Source organism: Nicotiana sylvestris, chromosome 1 (assembly GCF_000393655.2).
Source record: "Nicotiana sylvestris chromosome 1, ASM39365v2, whole genome shotgun sequence".
NCBI lineage: Eukaryota > Viridiplantae > Streptophyta > Magnoliopsida > Solanales > Solanaceae > Nicotiana > Nicotiana sylvestris.
Window position 1 is genome coordinate 183,372,097 of NC_091057.1, and position 20,840 is coordinate 183,392,936.

At 36.3% G+C, this 20,840-nt stretch overlaps 2 protein-coding genes and 1 pseudogene across 2 annotated transcripts; 2 read left to right on the top strand and 1 right to left on the bottom strand.

Annotated features, from left to right (window-relative positions):
• Positions 1–5,163: 5,163 nt before the first annotated feature.
• LOC104234172 (cysteine protease RD19A-like) lies at positions 5,164–8,100 on the top strand. Its single transcript, XM_009787698.2, has 4 exons — positions 5,164–5,707; positions 5,819–5,938; positions 6,976–7,222; positions 7,661–8,100. Exons 1-4 carry the CDS (start codon positions 5,237–5,239, stop codon positions 7,933–7,935), a joined length of 1,113 nt encoding a protein of 370 aa, XP_009786000.1. The 5' UTR covers positions 5,164–5,236; the 3' UTR covers positions 7,936–8,100.
• Positions 8,101–9,126: 1,026 nt separating this feature from the next.
• Positions 9,127–19,051, bottom strand: LOC104234171 (V-type proton ATPase subunit a2). Its single transcript, XM_009787697.2, has 18 exons — positions 18,765–19,051; positions 17,759–17,803; positions 16,365–16,487; positions 16,183–16,290; positions 15,943–16,053; positions 15,696–15,869; positions 14,876–15,013; positions 14,306–14,413; positions 14,017–14,124; positions 13,627–13,775; positions 12,839–12,992; positions 11,728–11,888; positions 11,413–11,619; positions 11,120–11,303; positions 10,953–11,033; positions 10,675–10,868; positions 9,973–10,032; positions 9,127–9,624 (listed from the first exon to the last, which is right to left on the bottom strand). The coding sequence occupies exons 1-18, from the start codon at positions 18,912–18,914 to the stop codon at positions 9,420–9,422; spliced, it is 2,460 nt and encodes an 819-aa protein (XP_009785999.1). The 5' UTR covers positions 18,915–19,051; the 3' UTR covers positions 9,127–9,419.
• Positions 17,069–17,170, top strand: LOC138882017 (U6atac minor spliceosomal RNA; annotated as a pseudogene).
• Positions 19,052–20,840: the final 1,789 nt, after the last annotated feature.

Here is a 20,840-nt window from a genome sequence, read left to right on the forward strand (position 1 = left end):
TTTTAGTAATAATTCTTGAAAAAAGAATTATATCATCAGCGAAGAATAGATGTGAAAGTTGTGGACTCTTTCTTGCTACCTTAAGTGGTTGTCATTGAAGATAGTCTACAGACAAAGTAATACTACGCGAGAACATCTCCATACACATTATAAATAAGTATGGTGATAAAGGATCACCCTGTCTAATGTCCCTCGATGGGCAAAAAAATTTTGTATGTGATCCATTGATAAGAATTGAAGTGGAAGTTGTAGTGACACAGGACATGATAAGCTTAGTAGTATTTGGTGGGATATTGAAATATTGAAGAGTTTTCCTAATAAACGACCATTCCAACCTATCAAACGCTTTTTCCAAGTCTAATTTGAGTAACATGTAACTATTATTTCCTTTCATTTTTGCTAACTAATTAATTGCTTCTTGTACTATTATTGCATTGTCAGCAACACGTTTTCCTTGTTGAAAACTAGTTTGTGTTGGCCCTATTATCAAAGAAATAAAAGGTTTAAGACGATTAACAAGTATTTTTGTAATTAGTTTATAAGTAGTGTTACGCAGACTACTAGGCCTAAACTGGTGAACTGATTGAGCATGCCTTACTTTTGGAACAAGGCATATGTAAGTCTGATCGAGTGAATGAGGTATTACATTTGATTCAAAAATATCATGGCAAAATTGCCTAACCTTACTACTGACATCAGGCCAAAACTTTTGATAAAAGAAAGGATGAAGTCCATCCGAGCCCGGTACTTTGTAAGGACCAAAGCTAAACATAGCACGATCAATTTCAATATCCTTAAGAGGTGTTTGTAGAATTTGAGTATTCATCTTACTAACTGAACTGAAATTCGAATTAAAAGTAATATTAGTAGACTGATTGTGGTCAGTTGTAAAAAGATTTTTGTAATCAGAGAGTATGTGATCCTGAATAGCTTGGTGGTCATAAAACCAGTTTCCAACTGAATCTTTAAGAGAGGTTATTCTATTTCTCCTACGTCTTTGCAACGTAGACATATGGAAGAATTTTGTATTAGCGTCTCCTTCATTAAGCCAAGTCACTCTTGACTTAAGCTTCCAAAAGTCCTCCTCTAACCTAAGTATATTACTAAATTCATTATTCAATTATACTTCTAAATTTTGAAGGAAATAGCTAGTGGGGTAGTGTACAAAAGACTGGATTCCAGCAAGTCTAGCTAGTATTTTCCTCTTCCGACTATAAATGTTTCCAAAAGTATTATGTTCCAATCTATGAGGACCTTCTGAAAATTTGTAATAGTTTCTAAGATTGGTGACTTATCATGCCAAGCAGTTTGAACTAATTGATGGAATTGTGGGTGTGATACCCAAATAGTTTCAAATCTGAAAATATTTCTAGGTGGTTGTTTCCTATTGTCTAAGCTAAGTAATAACGGACAGTGATCAGAATAAGTACGGGGTAAATGTTGCATTGTAGCCTCAAGGTACAGATTGAGCCATTCATAATTAGCCAAAAATCTATCTAGTCTTTCTAGTATTGTATGCCCCTTTTTTCTTTAATTAGTCCAAGTAAATCTACTACCTTTAAACCCTAAATCTATTAAATTACAGTAGTTAATACAATTAGAAAAAATTTCAGCCCTACTAATATTAATAGGAAGCCCCCCAAATTTTTTATTAGCATATAAAATATCATTAAAGTCTCCTCCAATTTGCCAAGGGTACTTAAGATTATCATGCAAATCCATAAGACTCTCCCAAAGTTCATTTCGTACATGGCATAAATTTTTAGCATATATAGCAGATAATATCCATTTAGGGTTAATGGGACCTACCTGGACGAGATAATGAATTTCTTGCTCAGTTACCCTCTGCTCCTCAACACCAATTGCAACCTCATTCCATACTACAACTAACCCTCCTTCAAGCCCATTTGCATACACTTGCTCCATATTAGTGAATCCAAAATCCTGTCTAAGTCCTTCATGGTCATGCATGTGTGTTTCAAGCAGTATTGCTAGGACTGGCCTATAGTTGTCTAGTAGGGATCTAAATTGCCTCCTAAACTCCGGGTTATGGGATCCCCTACAGTTCCAAACTATTATATTCATAATATAAGGCATTGGTATTGTGACTGTTGGAGTAGGCATCAACGGGCTGACAAACATTGATGACATCCGGTCCTGCGAATCCATCAGTGATAGGAGCTGATGAAGAGTTGGAATTATCACCATCGAGTATTTCCCTGCCTCTTGATTCGTTGTGACACGGAAGTTCATGCTGCATGAGTTCATCTCTAGTGGACACTTTAGGATGAATTTTTTTGCAAATTGCTCCTTTAGATTGTAAAGATGTATCTCTTTTAACCATAAGAACTCTGTCCTTGTCTCTCTTATTTTTGCTATTATTTCTGCTAACTCCTCCCTTGTTTGCACATCTAGTTCGTTGGGAGATGGTGTTGGAGGTGGTGGTGGACTTCGTGGACTGCTTGGGGAAAATTGTGTCTCGAGAAGACTCATTGGATTGGCATATGGGGAGAGAGGATTGAAAGAGTGGAGATGCTGGAACTATGGTGCATAAATCTGCCCCATGTGATGTGATGGGTAAAAGGGCAGTAGGTTTGTCGTGGCTGGAACTGGTATCTGTGAGTACATGATGTAACTCCACTGCTGGGGATTCGAACTTGAAGCCTGATGATCCAGTATGAGGGGTGTTTATGTGTTGTACCATTGGTGTTGAGCATACCCCTCCATCCCTAGTCCCATTCCCTCTGTAACTATCTCTGCCAGATGCGATGGGTTCTGCACAAGAAGGACAATCTCCTGATTGTTCAATTCCATTGTAAACACAAGAGCATAACCCTGTAATCCCACAAGAGCATAACCATTGTGTTTGCCTGAGGCGTGTATATCAGTGGGGTGTTGATATGTGGAAGCTGAGGTCCCTGCATACGCAGTCGAGGAAGAAAAAATAGTTGATTGTTGTTCCAGTTTCTCAGCACAGTAGGGTTTTTGTTTTGTGGGAGTGTTGGTCTTTGCATCTTTATTTAGTTGTGCAGTAGAAGGTGCAGATTTAGTAAGGTCAAGAGAAGAGGGTTGTTGTTCTACGATGGATAGCAATAAAGGGTCTTTATTTAACTGAGTAGGAACCTGATTTGTTTGTAGTGAAAGGACCTTAAGGTTATCACATGAAAAGTCATTATTTGGTTTTTGTTGGGGTTGGCTAGGATTATAGGCTACTGTAGCATGCAATACACTGTTGCTGCCACTGACGTGGATTGCTGCTAAGTCCTGTTGGCCATGCACTGGATTCGAGTTGTCTTCTAATGGCTGGTTATAGGTATTATGAATTGGTTTGGTTAGCTCATGATGGGTGTAGGTAGTTGTGTTAACGTGTTTTGTGTATTTAGCTAGAGTTGATCATGAGAGTTGAGTAGAGTTCTAGGGGGTAAGTATTGGTACTTGGTGTTGGAGATATTATTTGGTTTGGGATTATCTGATTTGCTTTGGACTTTAGTGGGGAAGGGATGTTTCTATTGGGCTGGTTAGATGTAGTAGGTAATTTATTGTCAATGTCTTCCTCGGTTGGGCCTTTCAATTTAATATTGTCCAAATCCATGTTGTCTAAGTCCTCTAACTTGTGAAACTTGTTATTGAGTACATTTGGTTCAGCCTTGTCTCTTGCTTGTTTGTGGGCTTTCAGAGGCCCAATTTTGATAGTCGACGAGCCTGCTTCCCAGTGTTGCCCTTGCTCCACCATTCCCAGTTCCGCCCTAAAGTTGGCCGCGTTTCTATCATTATTGTTATGTTGCGTCGATTTTTTTGGAAAACTAACTATTTTCCACTTCGTTTGTTGGGTCGTACCTTTCTGTGGAGTAGTAGCAGTATTTAGATTTGGATTATTCTTTGTTGTATGTGGTGTAAAGAGACAGCTTATAGTCGTATGTCCAAATCGACCACAGCTTGTGCATAGTATGTTCAGTCCTTCATATAACAAGCTCTGTCTATGGTGGCCTATAAGAACATGCGACTTTAACGGCTTCTCTAACGGTACCTCTATATATATTCTTGCATATTTGCCCCTAGTTGTAGAAGATGTGCAAGCATCCACCTTTAACAGGAACCCACCTTATATAAGATTTGTTCATCATAAAACTCAGTAGGGAGCTCTGGTAGGCAGACCCATATTGCTGAGTATGTGAGTTGGATTGCTGAAGCTATGAACTTTGGCTCCCATTGCCTAACGGATAGGAAATGATTCAAAACGAACCATGGCCCTCCATGTAATGCCTTAAGCATGTTTTCTTCCTTTTGAAACTTTATGAGGAAGAAATCAGAGCCTAGATCAATAAGATGAATGTCCTCATATGGGTTCCATAAGGCCAGCAATTTAGTTTGGAGTATTTGGTGCAGTATTTTCCTACCAAATACTTTTACTATAATAGAGTACTTCCAGGGAGTGTATAGACGACATTTATCCTCAGTAGTAATAGGTATAAATATGTCATCGTCTGTACTGCAGTGGAGGCTTTCATCCGATAAGTCAAGTTGTAGCTTCGTGCTCTGTTGTATAAAAGGAATTTCCGGTGGATGTTTGTTTGAAGTTACAGTTTGTAGAAAAGATGGTTTTGGAGAAGTTTGTTTTTTATCTTCTATTTGCATAGCCCCTATATGTGGTGGTTCTGTAGATGCTAAGTCATAATTATTTGTTTTTGTGAAGTTTTTCATGGATGTTGCAGAGTCTAATAATCAGCAGAAAAGATTTTAGATATTGATGGAAGTTTGTTTGAATAAGGTGTGTTTGGTTTTCTAGAGAGATAAACTCTCCTACTGACATCTGTTAATCTATAGACGTGTAGGCTTTAGTTGCTAGGTTTATTATTGTTGTTAATTTCAACAGTATTTTAATTAAAAATCATTAAATCAATGTCAAATAATCTTTGTTCTTTATTTAATTAGATCTTTGCTTTCGTAAACACCTTTGTTTGTTAAAGCCAACAACTTTAAAGGATAGTTTGCTTTTCGGTTTTGTTTTTCAAAAACGACTCTAAAACTAAAAAACTGCCCAAAACCAAGCCGAGAAGCAACTACCATTCCTTGATCGAGCGACTATCCGCCACGTGGCGTACTTTTATTGGATATCGGTCACCTCCTTTTTCAAGCAACCTTCTGCTTTTCGGAGACTGATGGATAGATACATGTTCTTCTGTATGTATATATATAGCAAATAAAATCACAGAAGAAGCATACTCTAAAACCAACTATGGCTCTTCGTTTCTCTTTAATTTTCCTATTTTCTCTTTTCTTAACGACGTCGTTATTGTTGTCCGTTAACGGCAACATTAACGGCGGTGAAGATGACGATATTTTGATCCGTCAAGTCGTAGGCGACGACGACGATCACTTGTTAAACGCCGATCATCACTTCACGATTTTTAAGAGGAGGTTCGGCAAAACCTACGCGTCCGATGAGGAGCATCATTACAGATTCTCGGTGTTCAAGGCTAACTTGCGCCGTGCAATGCGCCACCAGAAGCTTGATCCCTCCGCCGTTCACGGTGTGACTCAGTTTTCCGATTTGACTCCGGCCGAGTTCCGCCGGAATTTTCTAGGAGTTAACCGTCGGCTCCGGCTTCCTTCTGATGCCAATAAAGCTCCTATTCTTCCTACTGAGGATCTCCCTTCAGGTTTCGATTGGAGAGATCACGGTGCCGTCACGTCAGTAAAGAATCAGGTACTAGTATATATCAATGTTTGTGTAAAGTTTATCTTTTTTTGGATAGGCGAAGTGTTCGTCATTAATGAATAATTACATAATTTCTATTTGTATCGATTGAAAAACTAGGGTTCATGTGGCTCGTGCTGGTCATTTAGTACCACTGGTGCGTTAGAAGGTGCCACCTATCTTTCTACAGGGAAGCTTGTAAGCCTCAGCGAGCAACAACTTGTGGACTGTGATCACGAGGTTTGACGTTCTTCCTCTTTATCTTAGCTTAAAATCATGAATATATTGTCAATAGAGTTACTGTTTTTCTTTTTTCTTTTTTTCTGGGACGTTTGAATGTGTAAAATAATTTTCGCTGTGGTGTGTCACAGGATTTGGTCCATAGCTGTCATCTTTTTCTAGTTAAAGAAAATTGATAGCGTGAAGGACACTAACCGCATAAATTAAAGTGCTTTCTCTGATTCCGTCTCACTTTAAAGTTTAAGAACCCGTTTGGCCATGAAATTTCTTTTTTTTTTCCCGTAAAATTTAACTTTTCTTCTAAATCAATGTTTGGCCATCAAATTTTTTATTTTCACTTGAAGATAATTTTACAATTTTTCAAAAATTTGAAAAACTTCAAAAACTGTTTTTCAAAATTTTGAATATTGTTGTTGATGTAAAAAACAGACACTAATTTATAAGAGTAATCTCCTCTTCTTTGTTTGGTGGATGGCCAGGGGTGGGGACTGGGGACCCATCTTAAGGGAGCGGAGGAAAAGTTGTTTTATTATTAGTTTATGGCTGGTTATGAAATTCAACTAATTGATACTCTGAGGATAACCACGGACAAAATTGTTTGGATGATGAGGAAATCGCATCCAAAAATTGTCTGCATCTGAATATACTTTTAACATTACTTGAAGTTTCAAGTTTAAGCTCGTGTATGCAACGTGGTGGGAGATGTACAAGGATAAATAGAAAGGCGTTGAGTTATTGAGATAGGTTTGTAAAACTCTTCTTAAATTTTCCATTGTTTGATTGCCATTATATAATCATTTGTATAATTTCCAACTTGGAAAAAGCTGTTCAAACTCAAAATAAGGTTTAGGCTTGAACTTATTGCTATTTACGGTGTCTGCCATTTTATAATCAGAAATGGGATTGAATACAGAGTTAATAAGACCACTGACTCGCCTTATTTACCTCACTCGTCTCAGATGAATTTTATACTTCCAAATTTCAGTGTTCCCCATCTCCCTGAAAAATGTATAATTTGGCCTTGCATTTATCTGCAGTGTGATCCAGAAGAAAAAGATTCATGTGACGCAGGGTGCAATGGTGGCCTAATGAATAGTGCCTTTGAATACACTCTGAAAGCTGGTGGACTTATGCGAGAAGAAGATTATCCATACACTGGCACCGATCGTGGAACCTGCAAATTTGACAACACCAAGGTTGCTGCTAAAGTTGCTAACTTTAGCGTTGTCTCCCTTGACGAAGAACAAATCGCTGCTAATCTTGTCAAGAATGGTCCTCTCGCTGGTAAATATTCTCTCAAAACACTTTTCAATTTGCCTATCATTATGCTTCTTCTTTGTCCTTACTTGATATTGTCAAAGTATATACTTGGATTGTCATATTTATGCACTGGAATGTAAAAGGTATTTACACAATTAAGTCACTTATTAGGTAATTACAAGTAACTATTTTGATAAGTTTTAATTAGTAATGTGTTAAAATGATAATTAACTTGCTATTTAAATTCACTGATAGCCGTAACAAAATCTTTTAACTATTAATATATATAATATAAATATTTGTTTTTTAATAAACAACAAATATTATTTGTGAAAGATCCAGTTATGTAGCTTGAAACTGCATTTTGGGATTTTGAATTATGTACTACTCTTCTTATGCTAATGGTTTTCAATTTTTCACTGATGTAAACTTCTGAAAGCATTTTTGTTGCTTGGCTTGCAGTGGCGATCAATGCAGTGTTCATGCAGACATACGTTGGCGGAGTTTCCTGCCCATATATATGCTCTAAGAAGTTGGATCATGGTGTCTTATTAGTTGGTTATGGTACTGGCTTTTCTCCCATTAGAATGAAAGAGAAACCATACTGGATCATCAAGAACTCATGGGGAGAGAAATGGGGTGAAAACGGATACTACAAAATCTGTAGAGGCCGCAATGTTTGCGGAGTGGATTCAATGGTTTCAACAGTTTCAGCTGTTAGTACCAGCTCACACTGAAAATTCACGTCTATTTTAACCGACTACACTATCACTGTAAATTAAGTGTAAGCTAGTATTTTCCAGGACCCATCAATCAATTGGGCCATTCGAATTGTTATTGCTTCAAGAAAATAGACAATTTGTATTCGATTAAATTCCATTTTACCAAAACTCCAAAATAAAGCACTTTCGTCCGTCCCCCTCTACTCCTACTCATTAACTGGATAGATGTTCAGGATGCGGAAAATTGATATGTTTCGGACGTCAGTTGGTTTTTTCGCTCTCTATTGAACATTTTCCGAACACATCAATAAAATTCCATAATTCATATGCATATGTTTCCCCAATAATGGGAAGGTAACTTTCATCTGCAGCTGCTAATGTTTGTTTACACTAGGAACGTGGTTGTCCCTATCACCTTTCTTATTAACAGCAGCTTTGGGAGTTCCGCAACAAACCATTCAGAAAGATAAACTCGGAATCCTATTTTCTATAATAACTAGAATGTCTTACCAACAATATCTCCGGCGCGAGTGTAGGTCAACCCTGTCATAACCGAACCTGCTGATGGAACTTATGAGTAATGATGCTCCATACTTTAGTTACTTGCTCTCGGGCCATCAAATTTTCCATATTCTAAGCAAAGAGTAGACAAACAGTGACAAAAAATTGATCTTCGTATCTTCTATCAAAGAACTTAGAAATCAAAGTGCAAGAATAATAACAAGAGTTCGTTTGACTCTTTCCAGTGCGTCGCCTTAAGGACTATCTAGCCCCAAGGTGCTTTTTTCTTTGGTTAAACTGCCAATCGTTTAACGATAGTTGATTGGCATCCAAAATTCAGAATTATTAAAACCTCCTCCATCACACTAGGAAGCAAGTAACACGCGCAGACTCACCGCGGGAAAGTCCCTTTTCATACTTTGCAACCGCCAATAAACTGTACAGTTGGTGGGCAAATAGGCATTTATATCAAGGCACGAGAATGACAGACAAATTTATCTCTTTAATAAGAATTGCATATCATTTTTTTTTATTTTGGGTTTTGGAGTTGGTTGGGGGCATGGGGGGAAAGTTTCCAAGAATGAACCTGTTCACGTGGTTTGTTACTGATAGAAATGCTCATACACATAGGTGATAATGAACATTGACAAGCAAACTGTCCCAGCATATCTGTTGCACAAAAACCGTGGCTACTTCAGGACCACACAACATAACAATACAATTTTATAAATAACTTATTATACCATCTAAAAGTTGCAGCGGCAGAGATGCTGCTTTCATTGCTGTGAACCTCACATGCAGAATGCTTATTTCTCTCGGTGCCAATAAAACAAATAGAGCGGAGCGTGCTCAAGGAATAGTGCTCCATCTCACCAAAAAATGAAAAGGAGAAACAATCTTATCCCCTCCACTAAGATGACCGTTCAAACAAAAAGAATAACACATCTACATCAACTTACAAACAGCGAGCTTCATATTCTATAATCCTTGATGCTTCCTCATTCATCCTCCCCGTCAACCAATGAGAATGAGAAAGGACTAAACTTGTAACCATCTCCCTCATAAAACTTATTCTGGAACTCCACCCAGTGTAGTCGCAATGCGTGTAGGAAGGCACTGAGAGTTTCCATCACCAACAACACTCCGACAGTGGCAAAGATGAATACAATGATACCAATGATGAGAATAAAGACATTGTTGAACCTGAGGAGCATAAATAAATAAAAATACAATCGTATTAATATCAGATTAATATATCAATATTTCTTCTGGAATATTCTCAGCCCACTATATACCAGCTAAATCCTAGGAGCATTCAGGTTATATATTGGACCCTACAAATATAAACTCGATACATAACAGGTCGCTCACAGAGTCACAGAGAACCAAACCTGTACTACTTCCTAAGCCAGATTCACTGCATAAGGTTTGATAAATTTGAATGAACACAAAAACTAGTACAGAAAGCTATTTAAGGTTTGATAAATTTGAATGAACACAAAAACTAGTACAGAAAGCTATTTGCCAATGAACATAGAATGAGTGACTTACCCCCAGGCTAGAAGAAGAACCTTTTCATAAAATACACTGGACAGCTCAGAGTGTGCAAGGCTGAAAAAAAAGAAAGGCAACATAGAATATTACCCTTTGTAATTAAGAAAAATGACATGTGATAACATTTATGAGGTAGCTAGGGTAAGCTTATATTATGGGGATTAAGTAATATGCAGATTGTAAGCGGGATATACAGTTTTAGCAGATTGGGATGGTTGACTGTGAACGAAGTAGAGGATACTAATACAATTTATGTTGGTTTCCAAAAAGACTAGCTCTTTTAATTTTCAGCAGCATTTTTAAATGGATTCTCCTCACAATAAAAGCATGGGGCAATTTTTCCAATAAGGTGGATTGATATATCATCCCCCCTATTAATAATATATCAAATCAGAAATCCTAGTACCACTCAGCCAACTATCCAATACATTACGGTCTCTAAACAAACCCCTAGTGGTCAAACACAAAGAATCACGCCTGCTGATTTAAGAAGAGCTTCCATTCTTCGATAACTAAATAAACACATTATAGCTAATAATTCCACTCAATAATTAAGATTTCAAAATCTAACTACAAAGCATTTTGTCTAAAATCTATTCAACATCTATTATGAGTGAGGTTTCCAACATAGAAGCACACAAGATTATTTTACTAGAGTAAAGCAGGAGAGATTAACACATCTTAACTCCTCGAGCATACCTGAGAGCCCACAGACGAAGGTAAGAAGCTGTGTTTGAGACTGCTCCAAGTACAAATTCAATTGTATGAATGAGCTGATGAACAAAAACCTCACTAAACTCGAATTCCTCATGATGACCAGAATCATCGCTGCTTTCCACCAATAAAGACTCTTCTGCCTCCTGAAGTGCTGTGTAGGACTGCCCTTGGTGCCTCTGAAGAAGTAGCAAACCAAATAGCGTTAAGCAGAAGCTTATGAATAACTTAAAAGGAAAAAGAAACAAGGCAAGCGAACATACTTCATGTTGAGCTTTCAAGAGGAAGGGCTTTGGAAGAAGCATCCATGGGACTGCAACAAGGGCAGAGAATAGCAGGACAAGCTGGCAAAAATTAACAAAAGTCAAAAGTAAAATTAGGGAAGACATGAGAAATCGTGAGAAAAGTTTGGCTATGAAGGGATATTAACCTGGGTTGTCTTCTGACCAGCAAAAAGTTGGTTTTCACCAAGCTCATCTGTCGGGCTAAGGAACATGTATATCATTACATGGTATAAATCAGCTTTGGATCCGGTGCACCACTTCACGATGATAAGGACGGACAGGTATCCAAACAGAGCATTCAGAAATATTATTTGTGGAACAAACTGACACCTGACATGCAAAGTTTGGTTAACTGCCAATATTTTGATTGCAACATCCAAAATTGTTAAACGGCATCCCAGAAATCTAGGGACTGTAATCCCAATATAATGAAACTTACCAAATATTTATACCACTGCGAAAGAACAGAGCATTGAAAAAGCTCAGAAATATCCCCAGGTTCATCTGGGCCACCCCAAGAAGGATAGACATTTTCATCTTCAATGAATTGAGGTATGGCAACTCACTGCGTGTACCATGCCATGCTGGATCCACACCAAATGGATAAGTGTCACGCACTTTGATTAAGCCTGCAGAGGTAGAGTCCCTACAATCAAGTCGGCTATGATTAGATAACATGCAATAAATAGACACTAAAGATGTTAAAAGGAACAACTCTAACCTATCAATAATTAATTATAACAAAAAAATCTACCTGCAAGAAGGATCGCGGCACCCATATGCTGATCGACCAAACAACTCAAAGGGCACAGAAAAGAACTCATTATAGATCAGGCCCGTGTATATTGAGAAGAGGGACATCATAAATATCACATATCGCCCTCCAAAGGTCATTTCCATGATGTCTCCAAGTTTCTGCATTCATGAATCACTATCTATTATGTTTCAAATTAAAGTGGTTTAAATTCATGCTCTGGCAGAAAGGTTCCAGATTGGTCGAAGCACTAACATATGCCTTATGCGTAATTCAATTGAACAAATCCACCAGTGCCATATACTATAGCAAACTAATAGTTCTAATAATATTCTTAATCCAAGTATACCCCAATTTATCAGAACATTGTACAAGAAAAGTAAACTAGAAATGGTAGTCCTAGTGGACGAGTTACTAGATCAACACACTCAGATTTCTGCAATCTTCCAAGAAAAGAGTTCTTAACATCGAGGAAACTTTGAGCGACTGCATTTGATCTATGCATTGTCACCTTAATAACTTTAGCCCACATAGATCTTTTTTCCTTTGTCGAAGCTATGAAAAGGCTGTCATTTAAAGGTACCTCATGTAACACCTGTCTGATGAACATATACCAATCCCTTGCTTACTTAAGAAGCTGACCTAGTTTTGATGAATACGGTATTTTATTAATAATAAAAGCTCAGGGCTAGTATAGAGATATAGTACACAAGAATTGCTGGGTATGAATCCTCTTAAGCTGTAAGGACTCCAAAAAACTCCAGCATTACATCAACATCAGTGGAGAAGTCTTCATATAACCAAAATAATGAATTTTGAATACATCTATTTTATATAATTGAATGTAAGAAGCTGACCTAGCTCTTGGCATGTTGCAGTCACTACACAACAAAAGAGAACTTCTGAGCTTTATTACAAAGGATTTATTTTTTATAAAGTGTTACGAGGGAAATAACAGATGATTCCTTCTAAAAAAAGGGGATATAACGGGTGATTCCTAAGTTTTTAGCAAACTGATGTAACAGACAGTACAGATATAGCCAATTGGGTCTATAGGCTATTCTAACTAGGTGATTTGTAATCCATAAATAGCGAAAAATGCAGCAATCACCTGACTGGACAGTTTTTTCTCTCTGATTAATAAGAATAGAGTCGCAAGCAACAGACAGATGCCATGACCCCAATCACCAAACATAACTGCGAAAAGGAATGGAAATGTGACGATAGTGTAAACACCAGGATTTGCTTCCTGATATTTGGCCACCCTGCAACAGTTAATCAAACAGCATGAATATGAAATACAATAACATCATACAGAAAGTATTAGAAATCAACACACCTAGATACCTATAAAGATAGAATCCAAGTGACGACTTCTATTACTTAAGAAAGATGGGTAGTTCTCCGAATGCAAGCACCTATGACTTCATATGTCCTATTATTTTAATTTGTCAAACAAAAAGAATTTAAACAGAATTCACAGCCTAAACTCTACAGAGTAAATAGTTGTAGGCTTCTTTAGGCCATATAAAGATATGGTTCATGAAATCATAATGCTAATCCGTAAAATACATGCAAGGATAAAGTACAAGCATGATTGATCAATGTAACATAAATACTAAGTACCGAGATCACAGTTTTGCCGAGTCAAATCATTTTCGTTATTAGATGGATAACAATTTTAATTGCTAAGTTATAGTTGTTCACAATCAGTAGGCATTTGTGATTCTAAATGACTGTAGATATTACATATTCTTTAGTGGATAGATATTGAAAGGTACTAAAGGGAGAGGATGCTTTCTTTAACTTTGCAACATCCGGATCTCTTTATTAGAAAAGGAGACATCCTTGCTTAATCTTTTCGTAAAAGGAATCCAAAATCTGGGACTGGAGACCCACCCGTATGCATCAACAATCTCCTGAAACGAAGAAGTAAACTTATTTGTTTGAAAATATGTAGGCGGCATTTCTCGGGTCCGCAGAACTCGGAAGATTGCACCAACTTCAGAGTTTGAGTCATGTGTTGCCCGCTGCAGTGCATCCTGAATCTACACAATCATATATCATTTAATGAGTCAACATGTTTATATATAGCATGCTTTAGTGAACCTCTTTCTGGTACCAAATTGAAAAGGAAAGTATCAAGGAAAGGGAGAAAAGTCTTGTAACTACAACATGATATCATCAGATCTCATCATAAGACGTTACATTCTCCTCTTCCTGTTAATCTCTCATCTTATGCGTGAAACCCCGTACGATGACCAACAAACGAAAGACAAAAATAGTCACCTGTTTGGTTGCAAAAACAGGACTCCAACCTTCAGCCACCAGACATTTTTTGGTCACATCAATGCTAAGCATATTGAGTGTGTGATAAACTGATTTCTCCTTCCTCACCTAAAATAATAAAAAAAATGTGCTCAATAGAACAAAAGCTAAGATTAAACCATACATATCAACGTACGGAATGAAAGCCCTCCACAAACAACAAAACTTGCCAAATACTTTTCTTCTTCAAGTTTGAAAAAAAAAACTTGAAATGCAGAATGATAATATTGCTCCTAGTTTAACAACTAACCAAAATGTTCCATCTATCATATTGTTCACCAATAGTTTGTAATAAATTTCCCCGGTGCAGCATGCCAACATCTATGGTCGTTTTTAGCTCTGAGATTCTTCCAGAAACCTGCAAAGGAACATTATAGTCATACTTCATTCCATTAGTTCCAAATATATGAAACGTATCAACCAAACAGACGTTCACAAAATAGTTGTACAGAGATGCCAGGTTAGGAAGAAAGTAACTTCATCTACACAATAACAATATGAGAAATATAGTTAACATCATCAACAGGTGATTTTGTGTCAGATACTGTTCTACTCATATACAAGAATATGTTCCTTCTCAAGGTAGGGGTTGTGGGATTTCACTGGGTGCGTGGTTGTTATTAATGTTTCTTTGACTTGCAAATGCTAATTTGCCAAGATTTGAGCCCGGAGTTTGAATTTATTATGATAGCAATTACTCAAAATTAAGTCAGCAAATTTACAGAAGCAGAGAAAGGATATAATGCAGGAGGAAGTAACTGGAGTAAGAATGGCCTAGGAAAAATAAAGAAAATATAAAAATAAAGGATGTGATGAATACCTCAGTAATCATTTGAGCCTGTTTACCCAGGTCCTCGGTGACAGAATAACGATTTGCTCCAAAAGCTTCACATATTTTGAGAATTTTGGTCTTTGCTCTTTCACCAGAGAAGAAGACTGCAAATACATTTTTCTCAACCTGAAATTACCCGAGTAAGAAATGAAGAATCAATCATACTTTGGTTAGCCAATATATGCGAGTTCGAACAAAATAAAAACAAAAAAGTTTCTGATTGCAGCTAATAGGGAGCAGCCATAACCAACAGTTGCTTCATATCAAACTATAAGAGTTGCAGAACTTCTGCATGAAATCATTTTTATTTATTTTTCTCTGAGATATGATAACATCGTCATATCAAATGGCTGCTAACAGTGTTCTTTTCTTCAAGTATATGGATATAGCGGGAAATATAAATATGTACAATCAGACATTTGTAATTTAAAAGGTTGAGAAGAAACAAATAGAGCTCCAAAAGGAAGTATTCTTTCTCACAAAAAGAAGATACTGATTCAAGTTTCTAAAAAGAATAAGTACTATTTAAATTTCACCGGCAGAGACACTATAAAACTATGGAAAATCCAAATCCACATCCATCCAATTAGACCATATAGATGCAAAAAGTCATATCAACAACATACAGTTTTCTAGAGGTCTCCATCCATTTGTGTGATCAGAAACTCTTCACTGAGTAGCTAACAAGGACAAAACTACTAGATAACAGGACATGCTTTGTGAGTCAATTTTTGTCCATGAATCTTCCCAAGATTAATTGACAGTTGCCATGCATAATACGTTACAAAAGAAAATAGATGAAGAATACCTTCTCTCCAGAAACGGGATCAGTGACAGGCTCTTCAACTACAGCCTGCCTCAAGAACACATTACCCCGGGTAGCACGAAAGAGAATCCTTTCAAACGCCATCGATTTTTCTCTGGGAACAAGTCCAGTAATAAATCCCAACTTAACTTGCTTCGATGGATCAGCCACTGCTTCCTAAAAATACAATTCCAATGACAAGGTTACTCCATGGAAGAAAATATACAATTTGCTAAATATCAAGATTTACCTGGTCTGATAACAGAGGAGTTTCTAATGATTGTTCCCCAGTTTGATTTGATGCCTGTTCTCGTAGTAGAGCTTCAGCACTGCTCTGTGCTTTGCGAAAAAACTCACCAGCCTAGAAAACAAATAGAATGCTCAAAAATGTTGTATACTATTTTGGCAATCAGCTATCCATTTGAAAGTCGAATAGGAAACTAAGCAATTCCAGAAATTCTTCTGGCACTAGTAAACCAAGAGACTGCACCTTTTGCAAAACAAGTTTATATTCCACAAGCTCATTGTATGAACGTTGTAACTTATCGCCATTAGCATTTATTTCAATCAGCTCTGCTTCAAGTTCTCCAAGCTTGACCTAGTACACAAATAAGCTGTGTTGACCTCATTGAACAAAAGCAATTAATATATAACCAAATAGATTAAACATACCTCAAGGTCATCAAAGCTTAAATCAACTTGTGTGGAAGACGTAGAAGAAGATAACAAGCCTGCTTTGGACATTTGTTCCTTGAATAGCCGTAATTTACGAGCCATCTCTCCACATCTTTTGATCTTTACAATAAACACAGAGTTATGTATAGAATTACTAGTTCTGAATAGCAAGAGGAGAGAAGAGTTTATGCAAATGAAGATAAACAAGTATCTTTAAAGACACATATTTCACAATTAAAAAAAGGTGTCAGGCACTAGCAATATGCGGATCAACGACATCTATGCTCAAAGCCATTCAAGTTACTACCATCGCTGGAGCTTTCAGTTTAACACCAAAAAAAAAGTTCTTTTGATACAAAAATGAGCACGTCTCACGAGACTGTTTCTATCGGAAAATGCAGAAGTTCCAACATCTTTGTTGTGGTAGTTGTAAAATGTGTTTATGCACAGCAGGAACTGTAATGTCTCCAATTTGAAACTGAACATGACACTTAAGGTTTAGTTAGCTACTTCATTGAGAAGAGCAAATAGCTAGATCAAATTTAAAAAGATATCTTAGTTATTTTGAGTCCTCCCATATACCAATAGTTAAAGTAAAGAATGCAGCAGAAATTGCACATCCTTCCCTTGTTCCTCTTTTTGTTTGCTTCCCTTCACCATGAGGAACAGACATGAGACGAATACAAAAGGGTGTGACTATTGTGTTGGTAGAAAGGAGAGATGATTGGCATTCCCAGACTGGGACGGTAACATCTTTTGAGCTTTACCTGTTGTCAGGCAAAAGGGTATGACATTTGATGTATGGCTCGAGAGAAAGACCAAATAATAGACGAGGATATTTTGTGGAAGCTCGTAGCATTGGCAGTCATTCAAAAGAAATTTCTTTTCAGTGCCAAACAATTCAGGTTCTTTAAAGAAGTTAGCAAGACAGCAACATGGAAGGCCTGAGTACATCTATGCCCCCTCAGACCAGGATTTTACTAATTGGGTTAATACCACCGACCCCTCTAGTTAATGCTAAGCCTCAGGAAAAATTGGTCCTGATGAGTCCATCAAGCAAGAAACAGAACAATCTGATTTATGAAAAAAAAATGTAAAAGTTAGAAAAAGTAAAAGTTACATGATAAGATTCTCTATTCATAAGAGGATTTCTTCTCTCCCCCCCCCCCAAACAAAACAATAAATAACATAATTCTCCTACCCCTATCTTTAGATAACGGCTGATTACCCCCAAAAAATAAATAGCTAGATTTTGATAGGTATAAGGACTCAATGGGAAAGTAAAGTAAGAGGAGGTTGTAGCTTTCAAGGCTCAAATAGAGAAAGACTAGAGTACAATAGACTGAACTTAGATGGAATTCAAAGGGCTTATAAACTATTTCGTGAAATACCTGAGTAGCATATGTTCGCTGAAATGGACTCTTTTCAGCATTCAACTGTCAGAAAGCAGAAATTGGATAGATCAATTGAAATGCAAAGGTAAAATTTCATAATATGCATAAGTAGTCACTCCACTGGATTGATTTTAATAAGAAAGTCCAAAGACCCTACAGTAATACAAATATTACATAGAAAAGCCTCATAAGCAACTTATCGAAAACAAAATCATGAAAATTGAGTTCTAACGAAGACATTGCGGAGGCATCCAAGATGTATATAAAACTATGTAACCTCAGCCTATATATTAGATTGCTGTGCCATTTTCTTTTAGTATGTTGTTCCTTAAATATCCACACCACAATAAATTCGATGCAGTAGAGACAAGTCAACTTTAAATGGAACATTTTCTAAAACAGCAAATCATGTAAAAAGAGAATTAGCTTTATCTTCTACTTTAATGAAATATACCTACATATATTACTCTATGCTCAAATGAGTCAGTCGATAGAACTAGCTCTAAAATCAGAACGAAGCCAAAATGGAAAAATAGTAAATAGTATTGTCATTACAAACTAACTCAATACTGAAAGCAGTTTATCTACTGTCACAAATCTAAGTTACATAAAAAGCTCGAATCTACCAAATCAAAGTCCCCCTCCTTTGTTCTGTCATAGAGAAACCATGTAAAATCTATGACTAAATCAAAATCTCCTGTTGCTAATAAAGGCATCGGAAAAATTAAATGAATATAATGGGGGAAAACAACGGCATCTAGAATTAACGATTGGTTCAAACTTCATAATGTTAATGTCGGAATAATTAACTCAATTCTAATACTGTTCTGAATCATAAATCTCAAATTCGTCCAAAATAAGCTGAAATAAAGCAGAAAAACAATAGATAAAACCCTAGCCACACAAAGTCCACACAATTATCCGAAAATATAATAATACAAAAATACAGCAAACATAAATCACACAAATTAACACAGATAAGAGTAGAGATGAACAGACGCACGTCTTTGAACTGGATAAGACCGATTTCGCCAAGGTAATCGACTGTACGGTGAGCAGATTCAATAGGAATAATGATTTGCACGAGTTGCATCGCTTCTGAACGGAACAGATCCATCGGCGGACAGCATCCTCTACCGCCTTGCTCCGCCATTGTAGTTCTTTTATCTGCTCTGCCGAGTTTTGAATCTGTGTTCTGACTTTCTTCTCTCCTCTACAATGATATATGGATCACATCACACAGTAAAGAAAGAGTAGCTGAGTTTTATTTCTTTCTTACCGCCTTGATATTCCACATTATTCACGCTTAGTCGGATTTATTATTGTGTTGATGGAAAAAGTTTTGTTATTTCATATTTCCTACCCAACTTTTTGGCTGTCTTTAAACTATGCTTCAACTTAAGTTTTATAAATGCATCTTTACCCCCTATACATTTGGAGGGGGGAAAGAAAGTATCTTTAACTATGTTTGTCCATGGAATATGATCAATTTTTTATAAACTTCAAGTTCTCAAAAACTTTTTCACACAAAAAACTTCAAAAGAAAATTCAAATAAAATACATGTTCAAACACAACTTCAATTTTTTTTAAAAAAAAATCAAGTTTTAATCAAATCTATGTCCAATTGCTAGCTAAAAATTATTTAGTTTAAAAATAAGTTATGCAGTAATGGTGATATATAATTAATAATAGAGTGATTAGTGATGTTATATGTAGATGAAAAGAGTATCTTGCCTTATTTTAAAAGACTATACTTCATTATAAAGATCATTTGGATATTTTTTTGGGTCAAAATGTGTATTTTTAGGATATATGTTCAACATTCACAAGGTATATTAATTTGTCATGTTTATAGAATTTTAAGTGGCACTTATAGGGTTTTAATGCGTTAGCAAATAAAAAAAGTATTTATCACTGAACTAAGCTTGTTCAATTTCAAGCTTTATTTGTACATACAACCAACACATAAAAGTTTAAATATTTACTTTTGCATAATAGCCATTGTTTAGATGTAAAAACCCTTTGTTTATCATTACTAGAGCTGTTAAAATGGGTTAGCCCAGCCCAAGCCTCGTGGGCTTTTAAGTTTGATGGGCTAGGGCGGGCGGGCCCACCATCTATATGGGCCTTAAAATGGCCAGTCCAACCTAGCCCTAAGAGGGTCGCGGACTAGGGCAGGCCGACCCTTTAATTTTTTTAGGAAAAAATATTTTTTCAAATCTTTTGAAATTTTTTCGAAATATAATCCCTTAATCATATGAACAACTTCGGTTTATTTATAGTGTACACGAATCTTGATATTTGACAAGAAATCTCGTAATTGAAATGCAAATTCTCTATATCTCTAGCTCTTTTTTAATGTTACGTGAATATTTTTTTAGTACTTTTCTTTTACTTTCCTTAGATTTAGGAATTGCACTGATAAGTTTATATGTTAAGGTTTTTAAATTTAGGTTTAACATTATTTGTTGATTTCATCATTACAGTCCATAAATTTTTAAAATTCATGAAATTTGCTAGCGTTGTCAATTTTCTTTGGGTATTAAAACTCGACCTTTTTCTATACTAAAGAGCAATTTAATAATTAATAATATATTAAAGTAACCAAACTGATTATTGGCCACTTAAAGTAATATTTTCTTTTAAAAAAATTATTATTGGTCACTTAAAACTTTCCTAGTTCGTTGTTAGTTAAGCAAAATAAAAACTAATCTTGTCATACTACATGCATGTCAAAAATATAAATTCTAGTTGATATGGAAAGGTAAATGAGCAATCTAAGATTGAAAAATGGGGATTATATATAATTAATATTTTTTAGTTTTTACTTTTTTTATATTTAAATTTGAATTTAATTAATTTTTGGCCCACAGTCCGGCCTAGGCCCAGCCTAGTCAAGCCTCAAGGGCCAACGGGTTGATTTGGGCCGGACTTAAAAGCCTCGGTTTTAAATTGGCTACAAAAATCTCAATCTAGCCCTGCCCAAAGAGCGGGTTGGATTGGGCTGGCCTCACGGGCCAAGTCCATTTTAACGGCTCTAATCATTACAAGTAATATAAGGTCAAATACGCAATAAAA